The following is a 25,340-nucleotide window of genomic DNA, read 5'->3' on the forward strand; positions in this document are numbered from 1 at the left end:
TAGAAGGGATCATGAGATTATTTTGTCAGTCTTTTTGAATCACCTGTACACTAAAACCTTACTGCAGTATTATTTGATGTATATTCAGCTCCTTGCAGCTGGAACCCAAAGCTGCTGTTCCCCCTCAGTCTTGCAGGCAGGATCACAGGGATTTTCCAGCCTCCATTAAAACAGGAGACAGGATTCCAGTGGAGCAGGGAGAGAGTGGAGCTGTTACAGGTCATCCATGCAGGGTCAGGGCCAGGACTGGGACCATTGCCCTGCTCTTGCCTGCAGCTTGCACAGAGCAAGGCCCACAGACTGGCCAGGTCTTGTTCTCTTTTTGTTTGCAAAAATAACCCCAAATGTCACGTGTGGTGGGGCAGAGACTGGAGAAGTTCTATTTCATAATGGTGGGTGCCTGGTGTGGGTCTGCAGGGAGGAAAGGGGAAATGAAAGAAACCATTGTGACCCAAGTGACACCCCAGTCAGGGTTGCACAGGTGTGTTTGAGCTGCTCCAAACCAGCAGCCTTGGGAACATTTTCATGGATTCAAAGAACCATAGGATCCATAAGGTTGGGAAAGACCTCCAAGGTCATCAAGTCCAACCTTTGAGTCCCACTAAACCATATTTTGAAGTGCCCCATCAACTCATTTTTTGAACACTTTCCAGGTTTGGTGACTCCAGCCCTTCCCTGGGCAACCTGTTCCAATGCTTAAGCAATCATTCAGTGAAGAAATGTTTCATAGTATCAGACCTGAAGCCCCCTTGGTGCAACTTTGGACCCTATCCCCTTGTTCTGTCACTAGTTTCCTGAGAGAAGAGGCCAAGCCTCCCCTCACCACAACTTCTTTTAACAGAGAGCACTAAGTCCCCCCTGATTCTCCTTTTCTCCAGATTAAACCCCAGGACCCAGGAGCAGTTGATGGATACAACTCCCCAGCAAGCTCATTTAAATATTTGGGAACAGAGGTGCTTTGGGATTTGCTAGACCAAAATGCTCTTGCTCTGGAGCAACACCAACACCAGCACAGACAAGAGCACCATGTGCTGTGCTGTTATAAATCTCAACTTACATAAATATACCCCAGCCTTGTTCCCATAGGTCTCATGCCTTTGCAGCGTAAATAGATCCACAGGCCCATGTTGGCTGATATTGTGGTTGTTTAATGTGTGTCTTCTCTTTGACTAAGCACAGGTGACTGAGGGGGGTGTGGTGTGTGCCCCTGTGTGTGCCTGTGTGGGTTTTTTTGTCTTTTTTTGTGGCTTGGGACTGTCAGACACTAAGACAAAACCAATTAGGTTTCTAGCTAATGCCGGGTGACGTCAGTGCAGAGAATTTCCTCCTGAATATTCAAGCTTCTCCCCCCAGACATGCACACAGCACCTTTCTGAGAAAGTGGTGTCATTCTCCCTACCAATTGCCTCTCTCTTGGTGTGCTCTAATTATAGATGTGTCGAGGGTGTGCGTGTGTGAACAAAGGTGGCAGCAGGAATTCCAGATAAAATCAATTCGCTCACACTAACTGCTGGTAACTGCTCAGGCTGCTCCTTACAACTGCAGCAGAAGTGCTGATTGGCTTTCTGTGAGCGAGACCAATAAACTCTGATTTCCACCAGATGATGAACGTTCCAACCAGACCTTGGTTGCACTCCTTGGAACCAAACGAGTGCTTAGAGGCTCATCCCTACCTTCTCTGTAAGCCTTCAAGACCTCTTTTATTTGTATCCAATGGGAGTTATTTTCTGATTCCAGCGGGAATTGGCTACTGTGACTTTTGCATACCCAGTGTGGTCTTGCCTGTGCTCTCCTGAACTTCATTCATCCAGTGCTGACCAGCAATGGAAGGAATCAGCCTGCAAAACATCTCCTTTCCCAGCAGATCGATGTGCCCCCCCTAGTCTGTGTGATCTGTCTTGTGGTTATCCAGTGCAGGGATAAGACCTGATGCAGGGATAACACCCTGGGAGCTGCAAGATGATGAAAAATTTGTGGGATGCAACTTTTGACCACTTAAGGATCCCTGGTTGCCCCTGAGCAACATCATTTTACCTGGCTGAGCAGCAATGTAGCCCAATTACTGCAGAGTTTCTGCTTCCCAGTGCCAGACCACTCTGCACACCATGGTGAGAGGAAGAGAGGCAGGATATGATCACAAAAGAATCATAGAATCAGCAAGGTTGGAAAAGACCTCCATGGTCATCAAGTCCAATCTTTGACTAGAAAACTATAGCATTCCTGATCTTTGGATATTCATCACTGTTTCTTTTAAGGAGGATGGATGGTCTGTTGAGGAGCTGTAGAAGAATGAATGAAGTTTGGAAGGGACCTCTGGAGTTCTTCTGGTCCAGTCTTCCTGCTCAAGCAGGGCCAGGCTGCCCAAGTTCATGTCCAGACAGAAGAGGAAGGATGAGCTGAAGCTTCTTGCAGATGAACACAGTCACTGGGGATGCACCATCCTGGCAACAGAGATGGAGGGAGTTTTGGGGGCCCTTTGGTTTCAACCTTCTCTTCCTAAGAAGCAGCGAGGAGGGAATTTTGCCCAAGAAGGGACGTGGCACATCTCAGTCTCCCTGAGCTGCTTTGTGAGCTCTGCGTGGCAGCAGCTGCTGCTGACTTCAAATGTGGTGGGTGGAAAAGCAAGTAAGGGGCTGAGGAAATGAAGGAAAGGAAAAGGAGGCAAAAGGAGATTAAAGGAATCCTAGAATCATAGAGTAGTTTGAGTTGGAAGGGATCTTAAAGATCATGCAGTTCTAAAACCCCTGCCTGGGGTAGGGACACCTTCTACTAGACCAGGTTGTACAGAGCTCCATCCAGCTGGCCTTGAACACTTCCAGGGATGATACATCCACAACTTCAAGGAATGGGGCATCCACAAGGAAAGAGAAGGCAGTCCAGCATCCCCAGACAGGCACCCAAGATAAATCCCCATCAAGTGGCTGCTGCTGGCTGGGATAAGCCCCTGCTCCAGCCACACCAGGCACGGGCTGTAGCTGCTTGTCCCAACTATTTAATGCTGGTGGGTGCAGGAACAGCACAGGCGAACGTGGTGGAGCAGGGATTTGGCAGCATTCCTCTTTCTTCTGCTGGAACATTATCTTTCATTATTGCAATCCTGACGTCGACAAAAATCCAGAGAGCCATTGCTGGCAACACCACACTGCTGATGTGTTCAGATTTACTATTACTAGAGGTGTGCACACTGAAGGCAGTGGTTGTAGGTGTGCTGAAAATCAGCAATTGATGGGGAATAGACATGGCAAAGGGTTCCTTTGAGCTCAGCTGCAGCAACATGCTCAGAGGAGTCATGGATGTCCCATCCCTGGAAGTGTCCAAGGCCAGGTTGGATGGGACTTGGAGCAACCTGGGCTAGTGGAAGGTGTCCCTGCCCCTGGCAGGGGGTTGGAATGAGATGATCTTGAAGGTCTCTTCCAACCCAGACCATTCTTTGATTCTGTGATTCTGTCACGTGTCGTGGAGCGTCAGAAAATTCCTGTAGCACTTTGCAAGAATGTTTGAAGAGAGACCACAAGAGGAAAAGCGACATGAAATTGTTCAAAATGGAATTTGTTGGATTTATTGACAGAATAGCTGCCTTTAAATGATTGTCCACTTTGGGATTCCTTGATGTTTTCCAAAGGGAAAATCCTGGGGAGGTTACACATCTCCCAGAACTTTGCACTTGGAGCCAAAACCTTTCAGATGTATTTTGTTTTCCACCTCTTCTCTGTCTTGTATATCCATTTCTCTCTGCATGAGCAGTGGTGCTGGTACTCAGGGGGGTGATGTAAATGATCTTTATTTACTTTATAAGTTTTTCCTCCTTATGGCTGACAATTATGTTTAGAACTCATCTGCAAATTGGAAAAAAAAAAAAAGAAAAAAGAAAGAAGTGTTACACTGACTGAAATATTTGGGGAAAAACACTTGTTTTTTCCAGTTTTCTTGCTCTTTGGGGGTTTTCAGTGTGGAAAAATTTTGAGAATACACAGTATTTTGATTCAAAATGTCAAAACATTTCCCTCTGAAAACTTGCAATGAGCTATTTCAACTATGGCAAAGGGAGAAAGAATAAAACTTTCAACTGAAACCAAGCTTTACTGAGTTTGGCATTTGGATCTGTTGATCTAAACCAGAATGCTTCAGCTAATAAACCAGTTGTCTAAAAAATTTAATTCAGCCTTTTCTTCATCAGTTTTCTGTCACTTCCACTTTCTCACACTCATCAGGATCTCAGTGCCATGGAATTGGTTTTTTTTTTAGGCAAATACTTCAACCCCCTGTCTCAGTTTTATTTTGAAAGAAAGGGAGAAAGTCTTCCTTCAAGTACATAATGGAGTCTTTTCAATTAGGATGAAGAGCAAAATCTGGGCTGCAGATATTTAATGAGTCATGCTGAGAATGAGAAACAAGTTCTGCTGAATTAAACATTAAAAAACCCCAGTTTTTGTCTTGCAGATGAAGGCACAGATGAGCCTGAGGGTGGATCAGTGTCCTGCATGTCAGGGCTGAGCCCCAGAGCATCGTAATTCTGCTGTTTTCCCCTTGGGGAAGGGAGATTCTTGCTTGTCCAAAGGTGCAGAGGGTGATATAGTAATGTCTAATAAATGTTAACACCCATACGATCCTTTTCTTTTTTTTTTTTTACTTTTTTCTTCTGCAAGAATGAGAATTAAGTTCATTGTCCAAATCACATCATACATAGAGTGACTACATTTCTTCTGTAGCTTTGTATAAGCTTCTAATGAACTTTTATTTTAATTTTAGTTTTTGGCACTGTCACGGGCTGTGTTGCTCTGCATGGGTTGGTGGTTGTCTTGTACAGTGAGAGATCTGTGAGATCACTTTTGACAAGGGCATGTGCAGATGGGAAAAGGGGCAAGATTAGATAGTAGTAAGAAATTCTTTACTGTGAGGGTGGGGAGGCCCTGGCACAGGTTGCCCAGAGAAGCTGCGGCTGCCCCATCCCTGGAAGTGTTCCAGGCCAGGTTGGACGGGGCTCTGAGCAACCTGGGCTAGTGGAAGGTGTCCCTGCCCATGGCAGGGGGTTGGAATGAGATGATCTTTATCATCCCCTCCAACTCCAACCACTCCACAACTCAATGATTGTGCCTGAAATTGTCTGTGAAAGAGCAAAGTCTTTCTTTTTTTTCTACACAAGGTGATGTTCCACTCTGCTTCTGCCTTGGCAAAAGAGGAAGGTCTGTTGCTGAGTGGATGTGCCTCTGTGTACAGAAAATAAAAGACTAACTGTGTAATGTTTGCCCACATGGACCATCTCACTAGTGATGATCAATACAAGGGCTTACCATAACTTGTCTGCAATCTGAGAACCCAAAATTTGGTCCATCTGAATCCCAGGGAGAGGGAGCTGAGCTTTTCCTTCCCAGTGAATAACTCCAGCATTAGTTGTGGAAAAAGAAAACAGGACATTTTATGGTCAAGGCTACAACCTCTGCTGACCAGTTGCAGGTCCCATAAGCTGTGGATGACCAGATCTGCAAAATATATCCCACAGAAACAAACCCAGGAGACTTCCAGAAGCTCTGGCAGATGGTATTTCATCTTCCTGAACACCGTATGGGGTTTTGTACATATGGATTATAAAACCCTGTATGGGTTTTGTGATTTCTTCCAAAAGAGCTGGCTCTTTGAGCCAGATGGTTTCTATTATGGTTCATCTTAAGCAAACAAAAGTAATTTTCCTTTCCCCGTTCAGTAAATGCTGAGAAGGTATATGAAGTATTATGCATAAATTAGCAGTATAGTTTTCTTATTTAGACTTGTAGATAAAGATCACCAATAAATGGCAAAGGATGTATTGCACTTTTTCATTCCTCTTCAGGACATCTAATAAATCACCTTGTTCCTTTTTTTGCTGGAGAATTGAAGTTCTCCAGAAGAGGAGGGTGCATCAGTTGGTACTTCTATTGTGAACTTGGAAATCTGCTCCAGCACTTGCAATACTGTCCATGCACAAACCACTTTTCCCCACAGGTAGATTCCAGCTGTTGCATTGCTCCATGGCTGTTTCCCAGTGCATCCACTTTGTTTTGGTTGTTGTCCTGTCCTCCCAGATCTCACTTCATCTCTTGAGGGCTTCTAGTTTGTAGGAAAACTCTCCGGGCAGGTCCCAATGACTCTGCAAGGTCTCTCCAAGAATTTTGCTTTTACTTACTGCAAGGACAATTTGTCTTCTGTATCCTTGAGGTGGCCTGAAATCATAATCCTGATCAACGAAGGAAGTGATGAAGAGGAAAGAAATGGGAAGAAAAGGCATTTTCTTCACTAGAGCTTCTTCAGCCTCATACTGCAACAAGTGTTGTTGACTCTGAAGCAATTTGAGGGTCCAGCAGCACATCCTTTACCTACACAGCTCTCATGCACAGGGTCTCCTGTCCTCCTACAACTCTTGTTCTGTGTGGACTTGGAAAGGCCAAGGGGCTGGGGAGAGGCTGAGTGAGGTCATTGGGTGCCAGTGCCCAAGGCATCAAGGAGAGCACTCCCTTCTCCCACCCCATGTTCATCTCCACCTCAGTGTCACCATTGTTGATACCCTGAGGCTCCTCTCTCGTTGTTCCTGTTGGAATAGTGACTCATCCCAACCCTGGAGCCTCTCTGGTAAGGTGGTGATAAGGATAAGCTCATGAATTATCCGTAATATCCACTGAGATCACACATTATTATCTACATTTTAGGATTTTGTTTGTAGAAACCATAACTTACAAGGAGTGAAGAAAATACCCATTTACCTGGATCATGAAATGGTTTGGGTTGGAAGGGACCTCAAAGCTCATCCAGTTCCAACCCCTGCCATGGGCAGGGACACCTTCCACTAGACCAGGTTGCTCCAAGCCAAATCCAACCTGGCCTTGGACACTTCCAGGGATGGAGTATCCACAACACCCCATCCTAATAGATGTGTTCAACTGGAAACTGTGGTGAGGTAATATTTTTAAGGTTTCTTTCTTTTCTGGCTGATTTTTCTGATACCACTTCCTTGCATCACATGAACTCAATCAGGGAAAAAAAAAAATCATCTCCATTTTGTCATTAATAGCCTGGATCTTTCAAAAGATATTTTCTAAGAAGGCAATTAGTGCTGAGTTCATTAATAAGACCAGAAGAGAGGGCTGATTAAGTGCTAGTTTAAAAATAAAAACAGTATTTTATGATTTATATCACCAATACATCTTTAAATAACGACGTTTCAAAAATATTTGGGCTCTTCGTCTTTTTTTCTGCTGCCTATTTTTGTGTTACATGTCCCACAGCTTGGGCAGGAAGTGTAACATCAATCAATCTTTTCCACTTTGCTTTTCAGGCAATTCTTTTGCATTTTCACGTCCTGTTGGTGCTGTTTGGGTTTGCATTAGCACGGGGCTGCAGACTATCCTTGGAAAAGAGCAGTGCAAACACAACTTGCTTTCGCTGTGGTTTTATTTGTATACTTGCACCACATCATCATTAAAAAATGAAACAAACTGTCAAACACCTTAAATTGCCTTTTTTTTTTTTCCTTAATGACTTGGGTATCCTTTCAAAAATACACACAGACACTGCCTCAATTCTTGCTCCTGCTACTGCTTTGAAGCATGAAGAAGGGAACATGATTAGACTTTCCATCTTGGGAAGCAGGAAGGAATAGGATTTGATAGAGGAATTTCACAAAATAATTGGTATTTTCCAGTACATTGATTTATTTCAATCAAAAATGAATTGTCCTTTTAACTTTCTCCTAATCCACTACCAGCAAAAAATAATAAAAAAACCCAAAGTGATTTTGTTTTATTTAAAAGTGACTTAATGCATCAGAATTATGCAAAACCTTTTAAACTTTGTCTCCCAGTTGCTTAAAAATGGAGAAAAATTCTTAATTGTAAAACTGTCCAACCAAAGCAGAAATTTCCACACCTCCAGAATTAGCAGCTTCTTAATCCGTTGCACAGCTCTGCTCTGCACTTATTCTGCCTAAAGTTTGGCTTAAAATTTTAAGTCCATTTTGCATTTAATCATCATGGAAAATCAACATTCTCCCAAATTTCCTGTCTGGACAAAAGCCCCTCAGCCTAGTGGGGGTTTGTGGTGAAAGTAGTGATTCTCTGAGTTACTTTATTCATTTTTACAGAGATCTGAGCAAGTGAAACAGGGCTGAGAATCCCCCCAACTCATTTTCCAGGGGCTACCAGTCGTGCCTGACCTTCAAATCACTTTTAACCATCATGTTGCAGCCATGAATTGATGGGCTTTTTATTTTAGTAACAGACTGTGAGTCTCTGACATTTCCTTCTACTAAATCAACCAGAGCTGCTGTTTTTCTTGTTGTAGAAATTAGAAGGCAGTGGTTTTTTTTCTTTTGTTTTCATGCTGGTTGTTTTTTACTTTTATTTTTTTTCACTGCTTCCTGAAAAGCAGTGCAGGATAAGAACAGGTTTTTCTGGCAGCAGTGTGGTTTAATGTGGGTATAGAGAATATCAGGCTGATGTTCACTTTCTAGCATCTCTAACGAGCTTGAGAAGGAAAGACTGAAAAGCACAAACTGTCACCCAGTGCTGGGAAAAAAATCTGATAAATTCCCAGTGGCCCTGCAAAAGCAGGGAACTTGTTCATAATACATTAAAATAAACTGTTTGGCTAGTAATTCAGAAAGTCTGTTGGTTGGTTGGGAATTTTCTCATGAGTTTTGTTGGCTATCTTCCTCCCAGTCATCAGATGGAAGCAGCATCTCTGCTACATCTCACCACTTTTCTTGTATTTTGTGCTGTATCTCATCTTCTGGGTGACACATTATGCCAGAAACTTTCTTTCATGCTGTTGCTGATGCTGTCTGGGATTTCTCTGCTCCTTGTCAAGGTTGTACATGCAGACTTTCCAGGATTTAGGTCATGGTTTTGCTGCTCAGTCACAAAATCCACCTTCAGAGCTGGAGCAAATTTGGGCCGGGCTGTTATTGCTCATGTGGCCACAGGTGCCACGTGGTGCTCAGCATGGAAGAATTCTCCACTTGGCCAGCTGAAAAAAATGAGTGGCCAACACATTTCTCTGTCCATGGCAGGTGGGCTTGGAACTGGGTGGTCTTTAAGGTCCCTTCCAACTCAAACCATCCTATGATTTCTCATGGGTGCAAATCTCCTTGTCCAGAATCCTTTTACAAGAGCTGATACCCTGGCAGTGTGTGCAGTCGGGTTGTCCTGGCCACACAGGGTGATGACCTGCAGGGCTGAGAAGATTCCAGCACTAGTTTTGCACCTAAAGAGTCTCATTGGTTTCTTCCACAGCAGTTTGTTATCAGCAGATATGCTAGAGAAGGAAACAAAAGTGAATAGAAACATCTTAACTAGAAATAACACAAAGCAGATCTGATTGAATCTTGATTGCCCTGTAAAAAAATAATTAGTCATAGACCCACAGAATGGTTGGGTTGGGAGAAACCTTAAAGATCATCTCATTCCAAACCCCATTCCAGGGCCAGGAATACTTTCCACCAGACCAGGTTTCTCAGGACCCAATCCAATTTTTCATTGAGTGCTTCCAGGGATGGGGCATCCACAGCTTCTCTGGGCAGCCTTTCCCAGTGCCTTACTGATCTCTAACATTCCCTTATGCTTTCTTTTTTCTGGGAAGCCCTCCTTAAGTATACACAGATTTGCATTTTTGTGGCTGAGTTTTGGTGCTGTGTTTGGAATTGCAGGGGGAGGGAGTTCCCTCATGGGGAGGATGGGAATATGGCAAAGCAACCCTGGGTTTTACGCTCCTTTCAAGTGGCTTAGTTAAAAAACCTTACCTCTTGGCTGATTGAAATTGAAGTGTACAAATTGTGTGCAGCCCTTTTCCTCAGGTAGGTCGGGGAGGAGAGAGTTCCTTAATTCTATGTCTTCCCTAATTTCTTTCACTGCAAGTTAATGCTCATCCTTTACTTTCTTGAATTCCACAAGGGATGATTCTCCATGACTGGGCTGTCCCTTTTGATGCCACCAGAGGACAGACACTTGCCAAGCTGCAGAGTTTGGTCCCACTGCCCTGGACCTCACTTACATGGGAAGCTTTTGCCTGAATAGCCTTTTTCCTTGGCATCTTAGACTTTCCTTGGGATAAGCTCTGTATTTAATATTTCTCTCAGAAATATGTATTGCATATATATGTAAAACTTCTTTAATTTTTTATTTCCAAGGCTTTTCCAAGGAAGAACCGTGGTTAAAACTTACAAGCTCCTCGGGGAACATTTGTGCTGGGGACACTGTACACTGCAGTTAATTCTCTGGGAACATGTTAATTAAAGCACAAATCTCAGAGTCTGGAAAAAGGCTTAGGTATTGAAAGTGCTTCAGAGAGCCCAAGAAAAAAAATTCGTGCCTAGGTGGGGTCCTTACCAACCTGAAATTATTCTCCCGGCCTGCTTTACCTCCTTGGTAAGCTCATGGAGTTTAGGCCCTGAATTTAGCTTGGCTTAGGGATTATAAAATATCTATGTCCTCTTGTCAGCTTCCTATAGCTGTGATAGGACTTCCAAAGAAAAAAAATCTGAGCTGTTAAATAGATGGGAGGTTTTTTTCTTTGATTTTCTCAATATTTTTTCAAGTGTGTCTGGTGGGGAAGTAAGTTGGGAGCAGGGTAATTCTGTAGGGTGAGGCTAAAGTGGAGGGGCAGGCACTGATCTCTTCTCTGTGGGGATCAGTGACAGGACCCAAGGGAATGGCCTGAAGTTGTGTCAGGGCAGGGTTAGGTTGGATATTAAGAAATGCTTCTTACCCCAGAGGGTGGTCGGGCACTGAACAAGCTCCCCAGGGCAGTGGGCATAGCACCAAGCCTGACAGAACTCGAGGAGCATTTGCACAACACTCTCAGGCACATGGGGGCATTCTTGGTGTTGTGTTGTGCAGGGCCAGGAGTTGGACCTTTATGATCCTTGTGGGTCCCTTCCAACTCAGGATATTCTATGTTTCTGTGATTCTTGGTTTTCTCTCGGTGAGAGGAGGAGGAGGCAGGTACTTCAATACTTATCCCATTTCCTTTTTAGATGGGTGGGATGAAATCTGTCCTTCCACCTGAGACACCTTCAGATAAAGCTTCATTTCTAAAGCTAGGAAAAAAATATTTTGTGTGTTCAAAAGAACTTGGACAAATCAGGAAGATGATTAAAAAAAAAAAATTAACAGGAGTTTACAAGTGTTAATGCAAACCGAGACCTTGAGTTAACCCAGAGCTAATTGTGTTCTAGAATACATTGACCCCACTGTGTGAGAAGGGGAAGAAGATTGGTGCAAACACCAGCTTCAGGTCATTTTTAAACATGAAATACCCTTGATGCCCCCTCTTTGTGATCTTTTTGCCGAGGAGACCCAGTTTTTTTTGTCCAAGTCACTGCCCAAATCTGCAACAAAGACCCTCAGAGCTTTTCCATGTGAAACAGCCTCACGTTTTCCAACGCTGATGAAAATCATGCTGCCTGATGAGTGTGATTTTTTGCTTACATTTTCCTTTATCACTTATTTCTCTCAAACTTCAGCAGGAGGAAATAAAGATCTCCTACGTTCGAATGCCGGGAGCGACTTTGCAACATTAGACGTGATGCTGCTTCTCTCATTCCCTTCCATTTCCCCTTCTATTTTAAGCTCTTTTCCTTGAGGAGAGGAGCCTTGTTCAAACATGATCTTGGCCAATCCCTTCTATCCTGGTACTTGTTGAAGGTTTTTTGACCAGTTTCAACAGGAGAGCAGAGGTGATGAGGAGAAATGAGGTTCCTGTGGTTTATATGAAATGGAAAGGCAGCAGAAGACCAAAGCAGTGTTCTTGCAGTGGAAGAGACCAAGGGCTGGTATGAAACATGGGATCAGACATCAGAGTCCACAGGGAGGAGCACCCTGGGAAATACTGGTGGCTAAAGGACTCGTCTGGGGTGGGTGTAGGTGTCTGTGCACCCAACAGTTCTTACTTGTCTTTTTCTTAAGCATTTTCATCTTCCCATGACAATCTGCTCCTTTGTCTTTACTCTTTTTCTCCCTTTGCCTCTTTCATCTTCTTCCACCTTCTCATTTTTATGTCAGTTGTCGCAGAAGAACTGAAATAAAGACATGGATTTACCATTTTGCTCCAGAGCAAATCTTACTTTTGGGCCAGCCACCAGAAATCAATCTCTTCCTCTCCCCTGACTTCATTTCCCAGTGCCAGAGGCATGTGAATTGTAGATCATGATCTTCAATAAAGACTTACTCTCTTAGATAATTCTATGAAATATCCTCAAGGTAGGGATTGAAGCCTTGCAATGGTTCCTGTGGTCCTGGAGAAGGAACAAGGTGCTTGATGGGTGAGATTTATCCATTCAGCTGGGCTGTGAAGGGGTTGATCCCCAGGGCTGGGTGCAGTGGTACTTAATCCATGTTGATGGAGGTAAACTGAGGTTTTGGGGTTCATGGTTTGAAATCAAAGTGAGTGGGTTGCTCCCTACCTGCTCTTTACTCCTTCCAGGTCTCTCATGGTAAAAAAAAAAAGAGCAGTTTGGATACCAAGGAACTTTCTTTTTGGAGTTTCTTCAGCAAAGGATGATGCTGTAACTTCACTTAAAGCTTTCAAAGGAGAGATTCAGATGCAGGAAATCTGTGACTTTCTTTAACAGAACACAGACATAATTCTTGGTGGTGCTTTGGGGATAAATACATTATACTTTGAGGTGCCGACTTGCTTTGCTACAGCCACATTAAGTATTGTAAGTAAAAAGATCAAATTCTTGTCCTGATTTTCCTCTTCTCCTCCTTTTTTATTGGAGTTGCTTTAAATACTGCTTCTTCTTTTCTGGAGCTTTTGAGTTATTTTGGGTTTGCTGCAAAATTGAGTTCAGGGAGGCAACTGACTTCACCTGGCTGCAGAAAAGCCATTAGGAACTTCAAATTAGTGTGAAATAATTAATAGGCAGGGAAGATTAACGTGGCAAACACGGGCAGTTTTCATTAACATTAGGCAAAAGGGTGTTCCTGTAGGTGCCTTTACCATGTGTGTTGTCCTGGACCTCTACAATTCCCTTTGGGCATTAATTAGATCCAGATCACTAGAGACAAGACCTTATAAGCCTGGTCATGTTTTGTATTTGGCTTGTCTTGAAGAGGAACTGAAAGACATTCCTGCTCAGCAGCTTGCTGGGATTTCTCCTCTCCCTTCCAAAGCCGCTGTCCGAGGTGCTTGGAGCTGTCCCAGCACCTGAGAGCCCCACGTGCATCAGAAACATCTTCCCCTCCTGATCAGGATTGGGGGAAGCAAACCACAGATTCCAGTGTTGTGTTTTTCTCCAAGCACCGACACCACATCCCACGAGTGGCCAGTCCTCACCTTGAGTGTCTCCCGTGGACAGAAGTGTGAGGAATTCAATATAAAGAAATAAAGAATAAAGAAAGAATTGCCCTGAAATGTGGAAAGCAGCCCACTCTGAGTATGCTCCAGAACAGTGGTGGCAAAAACCCTGTGTAAGGCTTGTATGGATTTGTAAGGTTCTCAACCACTGTCTACAGCTCCCTGAAAGGAGGTTGTAGCCAGGTGGGGTTTGGTCTCTTCTCCCAAGTAGCAAGTGATAGGACAAGAGCAAATGACCTCAAGATTTGCCAGGGGAGGTTTGTATTGGATATCAGGAACAATTTCTTCACTGAAAGAGTTGTCCAGCATTGGAAGAAGCTGTCCAGGGAAGTGATTGACTCACTACCCCTGCAGGAATTTAGAGGATATGTAGATGTGTTACTTAGGCACAGGGTTTAGTGATGGATTTGGCAGTGCTGGGCTAATGGTTGGACTTGACATTAAAGGTCTTTTCCAACCTAAATGATTCCATGATTCAGGTTTGGTTTTGTTTTGTTGTTGTTGTTTTTTTTCTTTTTGGCATTGATCCAAAGTGCAAGGAGGTAGCAAAGAGGTCAAGATTCCATCTTCTCATAGCAGAAAGGCATTAAGATGGTGCTGCATGTGCAGATTTAAACCTGCTGCAGTCTCACTGATTTTTGCCTGGAGGAAGCAATTACTGGGATAAAGCATCCCCAGAACACCTCCTGAGCCTGTCTTGGCAATACAGGTCTTTCCAGGACTGCAGAAATATGGATTATGAGAAGGATCTGCCTCCATGTGTTGGGATTATGTTGCGAGGCTTTGGTGCTGGGGGGCTGCAGGGGCAGTTTCTGTGAGAAGGTGCCAGAATTTGCCTACGTGAAACCAAGAGAGAAGAGTGGGAATATGAGAGAACAGCCCTGCAAACACCAAAGTCAATGAGGAAGGAGGGGCAGGAGTTGCTCCAGGTCCTGGAGCAGAGATTCCCCTGCAGCCCGTGGTGCAGCCCATGGTGGGGCAACTGTGCCCCTGCAGCCCATGGAGGTCTGTGGGGGAGCAGAGACACCCCTGCAGCCCATGGAGGACCCCACATCAGAGCAGGGGAGTGCCCAGAGGAAGCTGTGACCCCACTGGAAGCCCAAACTGGAGCAGATTCCTGGCAGGACCTGTGGAGAGAGGAGCTCACACTGGAACAGTTCTTCAGGCAGGACTTGTGACCCCAGGGGGTATCACCTCGAAGGTGTCCTGAAGGACTGACCCCATGGAAAGGACATGTGGAAAGGACTCATGATAGAGCAGTTCCTGCAGAACTTCCTCCTTGGGTAGGACCCAGCACTGGAGCAGGGGAAGAGTGGGAAGAATCCTCCCCCAGAGGAGGAAGGAGCACAGTGTGTGATGAACTGATTACAGCCCTCATTCCCTGTCCCATCACCACTGGAGAGGAAGAGGTGGAGAAAATCTGGAGTGAAGTTGAGCCTGGGAAGAAGACAGGTGTGAATGTGTTTTAAGATCATTTCTCATTATCCTACACTGTGTTTTGATTGGTAATAAATTCAGTTTATTTCCCCAAGTCAAGTCTGTTTTGCCTGTGACAGTAGCTGTTGAGTTACTTTCCCTGTTCTTATCTTGACCCACAAACCTTTTGTCATATTTTCTCCTCCTGTCTGGCTGAGGAGGGGAGTGACAGAGCAGCTTTGGTGGGCACCTGGTGTCCAGTCATGGTCAGGCCACCACACTCAGGTTGAGTTATCTCCTCACAATCCCTTTCCCTGCTGAGATCTCCCCTTGCAGTTGGCCAGGGCATGTGTTGCCACACTTTGCTTTGGCAGAGCATGGATTGAAAAGCTCATCTTTCCATTCTCTTGCACCTACCTGGTGTCTGGGTAGCTTCTCAAGCAAAAGAAATAAGAGTTACATGGACAGAATAGGATTTAAATGGGCAGATAAATGCCATTGTTGGGTGCTGATGCTTTAGGAACTGGTTGGATGGGGAGTTGAGTGACCTGGTCTAGTGGAAGATGTCCCTGCCCACGGTGGGAGGCTTGGAATGATCTCTTTAAGGTGCCTTCCAACCCAAACCATTCTGTGATTTCTGTGAGTTGAAATAAATATTACAGGTTGTCACTATTTGCTAGGTGGGGACAAGGTTGAACTGACAGCAGAGCAAGTTGGGTTGTTCTGTCTCCTACCAAGGGGATTTTCCTGGAAAACAAATGAGGAAAATAAATGGAAACTGTACAAATGTTTTTGGAACTGTGCAGTTAAGGAAGTGAAGGAGGAAAGATTTGCATTGGGATTCTATAACATATTCACTGCAAAACCTTCACAGCCTCCAGGACCCACAGTGTAAATAAAAGTCATTTTTTCCCAGTTGTGGCCTTGAACATCAGGACATGTACTTAATGCATATCAGCATTTAATGCACATCAGAAACCTCATATTCCTTCTTGGGGAATCATAATATTAGTATTCACTTGATATAATCAAAGATGTTTAATTTTTTATTAGGCACAAATCTACTTCACATTCACTTTCCTTCTCAATCTTGGGTTGTCTTCCTTAGCTTGGTAGTAAGATGCAAAGATGCATCTTTACTTTGCTTTGTGCTGCTGTTTTTAAATTGTTTTACTTGTCTGCTTGAGCTGCTGAATCTTCCATGAGTAGCTACAACATCTTGGCTTGATGTGTTGAAGCTCGAGATCGGAGTAGTTAAAACAACATCCTGGTTACTATTTTCTTTCCTTTTGTAAAGTAAAAGCCAAAATAAAACCAGAACTGGCAGCGTGCTGTGGCATGAAATAAAAGCCCATGGGCAGGGAACTGGAAGTCACATTCAGTGTGATTTTCTCAGCCATTCTCCAAGAATTGCATTTTCAAAGTAATTGTTTGGAAATTCTGGCCAAAGGTTTTGTCTGCCTTGATTTGTTTTTTAAATTTAATTTGCAATTTTTTGAGTTGTGGGAGTGATATGGTGCTCTCTGATAGATATTTATGGATTGAGATTTCAGGCCTTCGATGGGGAGCTCATCATCTTACAGTCCTCTTGCATTTGGCTAAAATGAATATGCAGAGGCTTCAAAAATTATTTCCATGTCCTCACGGTATGATCCTCACACATTGTCCTGTTGCATTTTACCTCTTTTCCATTAGGGAAATGAGGTAGAGGTTGAGAAAAATGGTGTCCCACGAATAAATTTAAATAAATCTCACCCTCCCAAATTAGCATCTGAATTTCTGAGTAGTTTTTAACTTCATGGAACAACTCTGGACTCATAGTGTTGCTCAGTGTTTCTTTCTGACGGTGTCACAGGGACTCCAAAAGGCAAGTGTGCATTCCTTGGAATAAAACTGGCAGTCCTTGGAATGAAATTGGTGATTCTCCAGCCCTTTGCAACATTTGGGATATTTCATCTTTACTTTTGGGGTAGTCTGGGCATTTTAAATGTCTCCACACCGATGGATGAGGTGGATCTGCAGGAGTGTCCTCATGTGGAAACACATTGAAGTTTGCAGTGTGCATTATTTTGGCAAGTTTAATGCAATAATTGAAGATTTGAAGGAGTTTCCAACCCTTGGTTTGGTTCCTCATGGTTCATCTGAGGATTTGTTCAACACCTGAGTGCACATGGACCCGGGATCACTGAGCCAGGCTAAAAATCTGTTAAGGCAAATCCGGTGTTTTTAAGGAAAGAATGGAAATAAAGAGGTAAAAAACTCCTTCCCCTCAAAAAAAAACACAAAACCCCACAAAAATCTGCCACCCATCCAAAAACATCTCTGTCACAAAATGTGTGGCCCAGCCATCTCAGCACATGCAACTGGAAATTTTGCCAAGCTGAAGTCATGTCCTGGCTGCTCATATTCCCATAACTAACCTGCAGCATGTCAGCACCCTGAAAATCCAAGGAAAACCTCCTGAAATGGGGGTCATCACTGTCTGTAAAGATGTAAAAATCTTATCCTGTGCTGCTCTTTTGCCAGTGATTTAATGAGAGCTGGATCTTGTTGGTAACAAGTGAAATTCCAGGGGGAAGGGGGAGCTCCAGCTTGTTTCTGGTGTTGTACAGACTCTATAAAGCAAAGGAAAGGGGTGTCTGGGACAGTTGATTTAGGAGGAAGTGCAGGAAGAGAAGAGTGGGAAAATCCCTAGAAATGAGCCCCTGTGCATTTGGATTAAACCAATCCAAATAACCATTTAATACCCTGGATTTGTGTCAACCTGAGAGGCTGATCCATGACTTTATTTACAGCTGTTCCAGGGCTCAACTGTCTCACATGAGTGTGAGAAGCAGTGGAAAATCTGGCCTTCAGATGTGCAGCTTGTCCTCAAGTGCCAGGAGACGCATCCTCAGGACTAACCTGAGCAGTGCATCAAGTGGGGTTCTCATTTTATTCCGTTTTCCTGTTTTTTTGCCTTGCTCCATCACTGACTTTCTGCTCTTCCAAGCACAGGTTGGGCATGTGGCTTTTTAACAGCTTATGGAAACCTGGTTGAGGGACGCAGAGTGTGTTATAAAAATGGAAGATATGAATCATAGCTCCTGTTTGAGTCTCACTAATGCTTTGCCTCAGAGGAGCACCTTGCTGATAGCAGGGGCTGTTTGAAGGCACTGTAGTGTGTCGGGTGTACAAGCCCTGGGGTGCTTTTGGATATGACCAAAGTTTCAGGTAGAGCAGCTTCTGGGAAGCCTGTAAAAGCTGACACAGCTGGGCAACAGAGTAGGGCTCAGCCATGTGTAAAGCTACCAGTTTAAACCTTCTTTAAGTGATGTATCCTTTCTCTGTAATATGGCCATAATTAATGACCTTAAGCTGAAGGAGGGTAGATTTATATTAGATAATAGGAAGAAATTCTTTACTATAAAGATGGTGAGGCCCTGGCACAGGTTGCCCATAGAAGCTGGAGATGCCCATCCCTGGAAGTGTTCTAGGCTGGATGGGGCTCAGAGTAACCTGGTCTAGTGGAAGGTGTCCCTGCCCATGGCAGGGGGGTTGGAGGATTGGAACTAAATGGTTCCTTCCAACCCAAACCATCCTATGAGTCTATGATTCTATAGTATAGCCCAGGCCAACCTCACATCACTCCTTGTCAGGAGATGATGAAGCTATGGAGAAGCTTGGGATAGTTTCAGGGGGTTTAAAGTTGGGAAATGAAGAAATGAAGCTTAAAAGAAAACCCAAAAAACACAGCAGCAATAGCAATGGCAATTCCTGGCAATGACTCATTGCCCTTTGCAGTTGGGCTATCGGGAAGAAATAGGAAAAAGAGGAGCATCTCTTGGGGGTTAGAAGTCCCAAAAATTTTCAGCCCATGGAGCAGTTGCACCCTGCTTGCTGCTTCCTCCCTTTTTATGCAGGCAGGAGCCGCTCACATACCCTCCTGCTCTGGGAAGTGATGGTTAAGTGATGTTGTGATTGTGGTTTCTCATTCAGTTGAGGTTCTGATATTCCCACTTGATAACTGAGCTTCCAGTTGCTAATAATTCCTACAAATTCTGTCTCAGCCTTCCCTATCCACCGTGTTGCAGCAGCATCTTCACTGTCCTGAGGGGCTGATCTGACAGTCCAGTGCAAGTTGCACGGTCAGACACTGTGTAAAACTACAGCAAACCACCCTCCCTGGGTTAAATTTCTGCAGCAAAGAGGAACCTGCACCCCCCTTCAAAGGCCCATCCCCCTTTCAAAGTGATCAGTGGCCTCCAGTATTAAAATATCTCTTCTGTTTTTGTCTCCACAGCCACCCAGATTGATCCCAGCGAACTGCAGGAGCTTTTTCAGGAGACTTCAGCCAACGTGTTCCGAATTAACTCCAATGGTGCGTATAATGAAAGGTTTCCCAGTCAGTTGTGTGCTGTCCTGCTGATGACTCCTGTGCCTGTACAGGGTGTGTGGCAGCTCCTCTTGTCACAGAGCAAATATTAATGCAGCTTTTCTGCTGCTGCATCTCCCGAGCAGCAGCACATGTCCAATACACAGTCCTTTATAAGATGTAAAAATATTCCACCATATGTTCCATTAAACAGGCACAGATATATCCCAATCCTTGCTGATACCACATCCTTTTCTATTTTTAATTGTGTCATCTGTTACAATGGGGAGTTAGAGTGCAGAAAGGTGGAACAAGCCAGACTTATTTTCTAATATGCTGCAGCACTGCTGTGTTCAGAGCCTGTCTTGTGAGCTTGCAGAACATCCATCTCCCTTATAAAAACACCAACACCAAGACTCTACTCTTATTCTTCACTCTGTAGACTGAGCAGAGATGCTACTCCTGCTCCTGGGTCCCGAGGCCCCAGAGATGCAGAGTGCTTCCCTCCATTGGAGACAAGTCTGGCTCATCAGTTTTGTTGGATTAGGTTGGAGGAATTTATCTTGTACACAGATTTAAACTAACATTGCTGAATGGAAGTTGATGTCATGGTACCCCAGTTCTAAAATACACTAATGTCAGACAGGAATAAAAAATTATTGGTGCTGATTTTACAAAAGACCTTGAAGTTGCTTTGGAATCACCTGGACACCTTCTGCGTCTGTTCTGTTCCGTGTCTGTAAGGGCTGGGTGGCAGAAAGGCCTGGCCTTGGTGTAGGGAGAGGATTTTAGTGCCTCCTTGTTTGTGTAATGATACCCTAATGTGTCCCAGGGGCAGAGCCCCAGTCCTTGCATCAAGGGATCCTTGTTAGAAGAAGGATGGCAAGAAAAACTTCTAAAACATAGTCAGTCATTTCTTTAGAGGAGTTGTGTATGCTCTAACTGCCAGGAAAATTCCAGCATCGATTTTTCCATGACTACAAGGGTTTTGTGACCCTTCTGCTGGTGACACACATCCCATGTAAACAAGGGATTATGGCCCCTGTGGGAGCTTGAACCTCCCAGCTGTGACCACAGGTGCTTGGCTTGCAGGTGGGTGAACAACCACACCAGAACTGACAGTAATACCTGCAGTAGCATCAAATTTGGTTGCTCCAGCACTAATAGTTTTAATTTGGCAATGGCAGTGATGAATGGCAGTAACTTCTGCTCCAAACTGAGGGCTCAGCCTGCTTGTGAGCCTGTGTGTGCTGTTACAGACACTGACTATTATCCAAACCAGCCAGGTTAGGCCTGACTTGATATGTCTTTTCTGTAATGAAAACTCCTGCTCTGGTGGAGTTTATCCTGATAACACCTCAAGATGAGTGGCACATCTTTTTTTTTAAATGCCACAACCCAATTTCTCTTTTCATTCTTTGTTAGAATTGCATTAATCCATTCAATTAGGGTCTGAACAACCTCTCTTGGTCTTTGTTTCTCCTCTTGAGATGGTGATGATGTGTTTTCTGCTAAGAGTTGCTTGAGTTGAGTGCTCTGTGAAGCAGGTAATGACAATGCCTGTACTTAAAGTGCTTAAAACTACTTTGCAAAAATGGAGACACAACTGTTTGAAGTCTGCAAACCAGACTTTAAAATCCGTGCCATCCAAATTTCTGTGTGAGACATCTAACAGGACTCACCCGTGGTGTGTAAGTACCTCTGTAGGAAGAAAGACATCAAATAAATAGCAAAGGACTCATTAATCTAAGGTTGTCACACAGAAGGAGATCAGGAGATAGGAGTTAAAGCTGGACAAATTCAATCTTTCTGTATGATGATAACTGGCCATTAGAGCTGCTTATGGAGGGGACCTGATGGATTTGGCTTTGCTTCGAACCTTTAAATCAAGATTCAAATGTCTTTTTATAAGATATACTTTAGTCCAGCTGCAGTCTGGAGTCTTGATGTAGGAGTGATAGGACAAAGTTTTATGGGAGGAAATCAGATTGGATAATCAGAATTGCTCTCTCTGGCCTTTAAAATCTATGAATCTATGAATTTATAATGCCTTTTAAAGTGCTTTCAGGTTGAAGAAATGCCCATAAGATACTCCACTGTTGTTGCTCTGTTCACCACCCGTATTATTTTTTGTCTGATAAAGTCAGTTCCATTCAGTTTATATGTGTGGTTTTTATAGTCTTTCCCCAAAAAGTGGATAGAGCTTTAAAGGAGAGGGATGCTAAGACTTGGCACAGCTAAGCCACTTTAGGGAAAGAAACTTTTAGGGTTAGAAAGTGGGGAAGAATGCCCATCATGCTTTCTGCCCCAGATGAGGGGTTTTACTGCTTCTGTGCTGGGCATGGTCTGTTGAACATCCTGCAAGGTGCATAAATCCCATTACAGCTCCTCTTTTCCTTCTTTTCCTGCCTTACCCCGGCCTCTCCGGGGTTTTTCAGGTTCCCCGTTGTGTTTGGAGACCAAACCATGCACCTGAAAGGTTCTTCTTCCTCCTGGGATGCTAAAGATCATGGAATTATAGAATCATTGAGGTTGAAAAAGACCTCCAAGATCATGAAGTCCAACCTTTGACTGAATGCCACCAAACTCACTAAACCATGTCAACCCATTTTCAAACACTTCCAGGGGTTGTGACTCAACCCCTTCCCTGGATCAGGCTGTTCCAAGATGTCCCAAGTTGCCCGTGTTATGCTTCTTTGTTTAGCTTCCAAAAATTCCGTGTTGTGGGCAATCTCAGTAATATTTTTTCTGCCTTTGGGGACTGAGTATTTTTAATGAAACAAGAAGTCAACTTTGTACCTAGATTTTAAAGCACCATTGAATTTTATTGAGTAACACTGCACAGGTAATAAACACCGTGTGCTTTGTCCCTCTTTGCTCTCCTTATTCTTTTTTACAGAGTTCTGAGCCTTTGGGGTGATTTAAATCTTTTTTGGGCACTGTAGGACTTGTTTCCTGACCAAGGGGGATTTTTACAGCCCTGAGCTGGTCGAGGCTGATCTCCCACATAAATGATTCCTGCTCCCTTTTTCTGCTGTGAAAATGGAAATCTTCCTTATGTGTTGAATAAAAATCTTAGTCAGGACAGCTGGTTCTCTTTATGTGCTACTGGATCACTCTCCTGCCAGGTCATGAGCTTTATAGACATTTTTAATGTCATCTCTTACAGGAGTGTGAAGGGGTAGAAGGAGATTTTTTCCTGTTCTTTGTGTCTGCTTTCTTTTTCTAAATCTTTTGGGGCTGTCCCTGTTGACCATAGGGAAGGTTCATAGCTTCATAGGGTCACAGAATGGTTTGGGTTGGAAGGGACCTTAAAGATCACGTAGTTCCAACCCCCCTGCCATGGGCAGGGCCACCTTCCACTAGACCAGGTTGTTTGATAGTGCTTTGACTTTCGCAATTTTCATGGGTTATTTAATTTAGTTGATTTTTTCCTATTAGGACAGAAAAAGAAGCCAAAATACTGGCTGAAATTGTCTTATTTATGGCTTTTTTTTTCTGTATATTTTTATCAAGGTTTTGCATTTTGTTTAGTGTACAGCTTTTAGCTGCCTCTCACTAAGTGTTTTATAAACAAGTAAAATAAATAACACTCCTAAATGGGGTTGCTTTGGTGCATCCTGTCTGATCAGTGGAGGATATACTGAAGGAATCAGACCTGTTCTGGCCAGATGGAGAACCTGAGTGCTCTAATGAGTCTCTTCCCTCTCTAATTCCTGCTACTTGCTCATTAATGACTGCACATAACAGGTTAGTGCCATGCACAGTCCCATTACCTTGATCTTAAAGGCTGAGCTCGTGTGATGGAGTCTCCCTTGCCATCTCACCATGGTTTCTTATTCCCCATTGATTTAAAGAATTGAAACCCTCAGGTTCTGTAAATCAGGGCAGTTCCAACAGCAGTGATCCCTTGTGGATGTGCCTTATCATGCAGGACCAGCGTGTGCCTGCTAAAAATGAAGAGTACAAGGCTTTTAAAATAAGATACCTGTTTTAACAGTGGCTTCACAGCATCTCCCCAGCACAGCTTGATGTTTTGCTTCTCTGGTAGAGCTACTGCTCACATGGTCAGAACTGGTAAATTGAGAGGGATTGTCCACATCCAGCACACAGATTTTGATAAAGTGATTTGTGGTCAAAGCAGGTTAGATTTAGCCCCAAATAGCTCACACTTAATCACAGAGTCATGGAATGGCTTGGGTTGGAAAGGGCCTGAAAGATCATCTTGCTTCAACCCCCCTGCCATGGATAAGGATACCTTCCACTAGACCAGGATGCTCAAAGCCCCGTCCAACATGGCCTTGGACACTTCCAGGGATGGGGCAGCTTCTTTGGGCCACCTGTTCTAATCACCACCCTCATAGCCAAGAATTTATTCCTGAAACCTGATTTAAACCTGCCCTTACCCCTTAATCTAAGCCATTACCCCTTGTCCTGTCACTGCAGACGCTGCTAAAAAGACTCTCTCCATCTCTCTTGGAGCCCCTTCAGGCACTGGAAGGGGCTCCAAGGTCTCCCTGGAGCCTTCTTTTTCTCCAGGCTGAGCAACCCCAGCTCCCTCAGCCTGTCTCCATAGGACAGGGGCTCCAGCTCTCTGAGCATCCTCGTTGCCACCTCTGGACTTGCTCCAGCAGGTCCCAGAAGTAGTCACAGTGTTCCAGGTGGGATCTCCTGGCAGGAGAGTGGAGGGGGAGAATCACCTCCCTTGATCCACTGGCCACTCCTGTTTTGATGCAGCCCAGGCCATGGGTGGTTTTCCTGAGATTCAGGAGTCTTAGTCCTTCTATTTTCCAGGTAAGAGCTACATCAAATGGTGACCTTTGACTGCTCCAAAGAGCCTGTCTTGTCATTTTGGGATGACTGACCTTTATGTAAGTGCATAAATACTGTGTTCAAACTGGAATATTGGGTAAAATTAATGGATAGGGACTTAAACCTGAGTAGTTTTCTCACCTGACTGACAAGTGCTTTCTTCATCTCTTGCATTCATATCTCAGATTCTTTTCCTTTTATGTAAGTTTTCCAAAATCCTTAACAAATCTGATAGCTCATGGATTTACCTCAGCGTAAAATGGCATGTGTGTGAAGTTTTGAAAGGTGTTTTACAGTAGAAAAGCTGCTTCCTACTCCAATCTTCTCCAAAGTAGGCAGTAGCAAAATTCACTTTTCATTGTCCTGATTTTTGCAGGCCAGGCTGGGGAGGTTCCTGGATGCTCCAGCTGCTGTTTTTCCTTCTGGAGTTACACACATGACATTAACACGTTCTTACAAATTCAATGTCCGCACAAGTCCTTTCTTTACCTTGACTTGCTGTCCATTCTCCAAGGACCACAATCTGCTTTGTTTCCAAGGGTTGATGGGCCCAGAAGTATTTTTAGTTGATGCAAAATTTTGTATTTGAAATGGAGGGCTTATAGATTGCATGGGAGATTGGGTTTTTAGCGTTGCAGAGAGGGGAAGAGGAAGAATTCTAATATCGATGAGATCTCTGCAGGATAAGATCTGTTCTTCCACAGAAGCAAATGGTTATTAGTGAAAAATTCCAATTTATTCTTTAAAACATTGTGCTTCCTGCAAAGAAGAATAATTATTAGCTCAGTTACAGACAATTCCTTGAGGCTTTATCTTACTGAATCTCCAAACTCTGCACTGAAATCTGTTATGGAGATCTAGCATTTGGGGTAGAAATATATGGTCATATTTATGGTTTGTTTGAATATTCATGTTGTTCAGGCACATTAGTTACTTTTTGTGCTATTTAGTGACTTTTGGTGTCAAGCTAGTGGAGCCCAAAAGAGAAGAGAGGATTTTGTCTGTCAGTGGAAATATAATTAAGTGACTTCTTCAAAGTTACAGGCCAAGTCCAAGTCTGCAGAGTCATTAAAACAGAGGATTTCTTAAATTTCTGCAGAAATAATTGAGCCATGTTTCTAATCTGCTCTTCTTTCTTTCCTTAAATATTGAAGCGTGACTGATAACGGGTGATGAGTTTTTACAACTGGGAGCATCCTGAGAAAAATCCCACATGTAAATATCAAGAATGTAATTTATTTAACATGTTTCATTGTGGAAAATCTTCAAACGCTTTTCATACTTCCTATGCTAAGTCCAAAAGTAATGACCTGTTTTTAATTTGAAAGTGAATTTGAGACAGTGAAATTCAAGGATGTAAAAAGACAACTGTACTCCTAGTTTTCTGTTACTTTTATATATACACACACACACATATATATATATATCTTAAATC

At 43.7% G+C, this 25,340-nt stretch overlaps 1 protein-coding gene across 4 annotated transcripts in view; it reads left to right on the forward strand.

Moving 5' to 3' along the window:
* TSNARE1 (t-SNARE domain containing 1) overlaps positions 1 to 25,340 on the forward strand; it is a 477,763-nt gene that overhangs the window by 139,902 nt on the left and 312,521 nt on the right. For all 4 annotated transcript variants that reach the window (XM_027698547.1, XM_027698550.1, XM_027698548.1 and 1 more), the window contains one exon: positions 19,022 to 19,099. In XM_027698547.1, coding sequence (XP_027554348.1) covers positions 19,022 to 19,099 — 78 coding nt within the window. The remainder of the gene's footprint in view (positions 1 to 19,021; positions 19,100 to 25,340) is intronic.

This window comes from Neopelma chrysocephalum, unplaced genomic scaffold (assembly GCF_003984885.1).
Source record: "Neopelma chrysocephalum unplaced genomic scaffold, ASM398488v2 Primary Assembly neopelma1_129, whole genome shotgun sequence".
NCBI classification, from domain to species: Eukaryota; Metazoa; Chordata; class Aves; order Passeriformes; family Pipridae; genus Neopelma; species Neopelma chrysocephalum.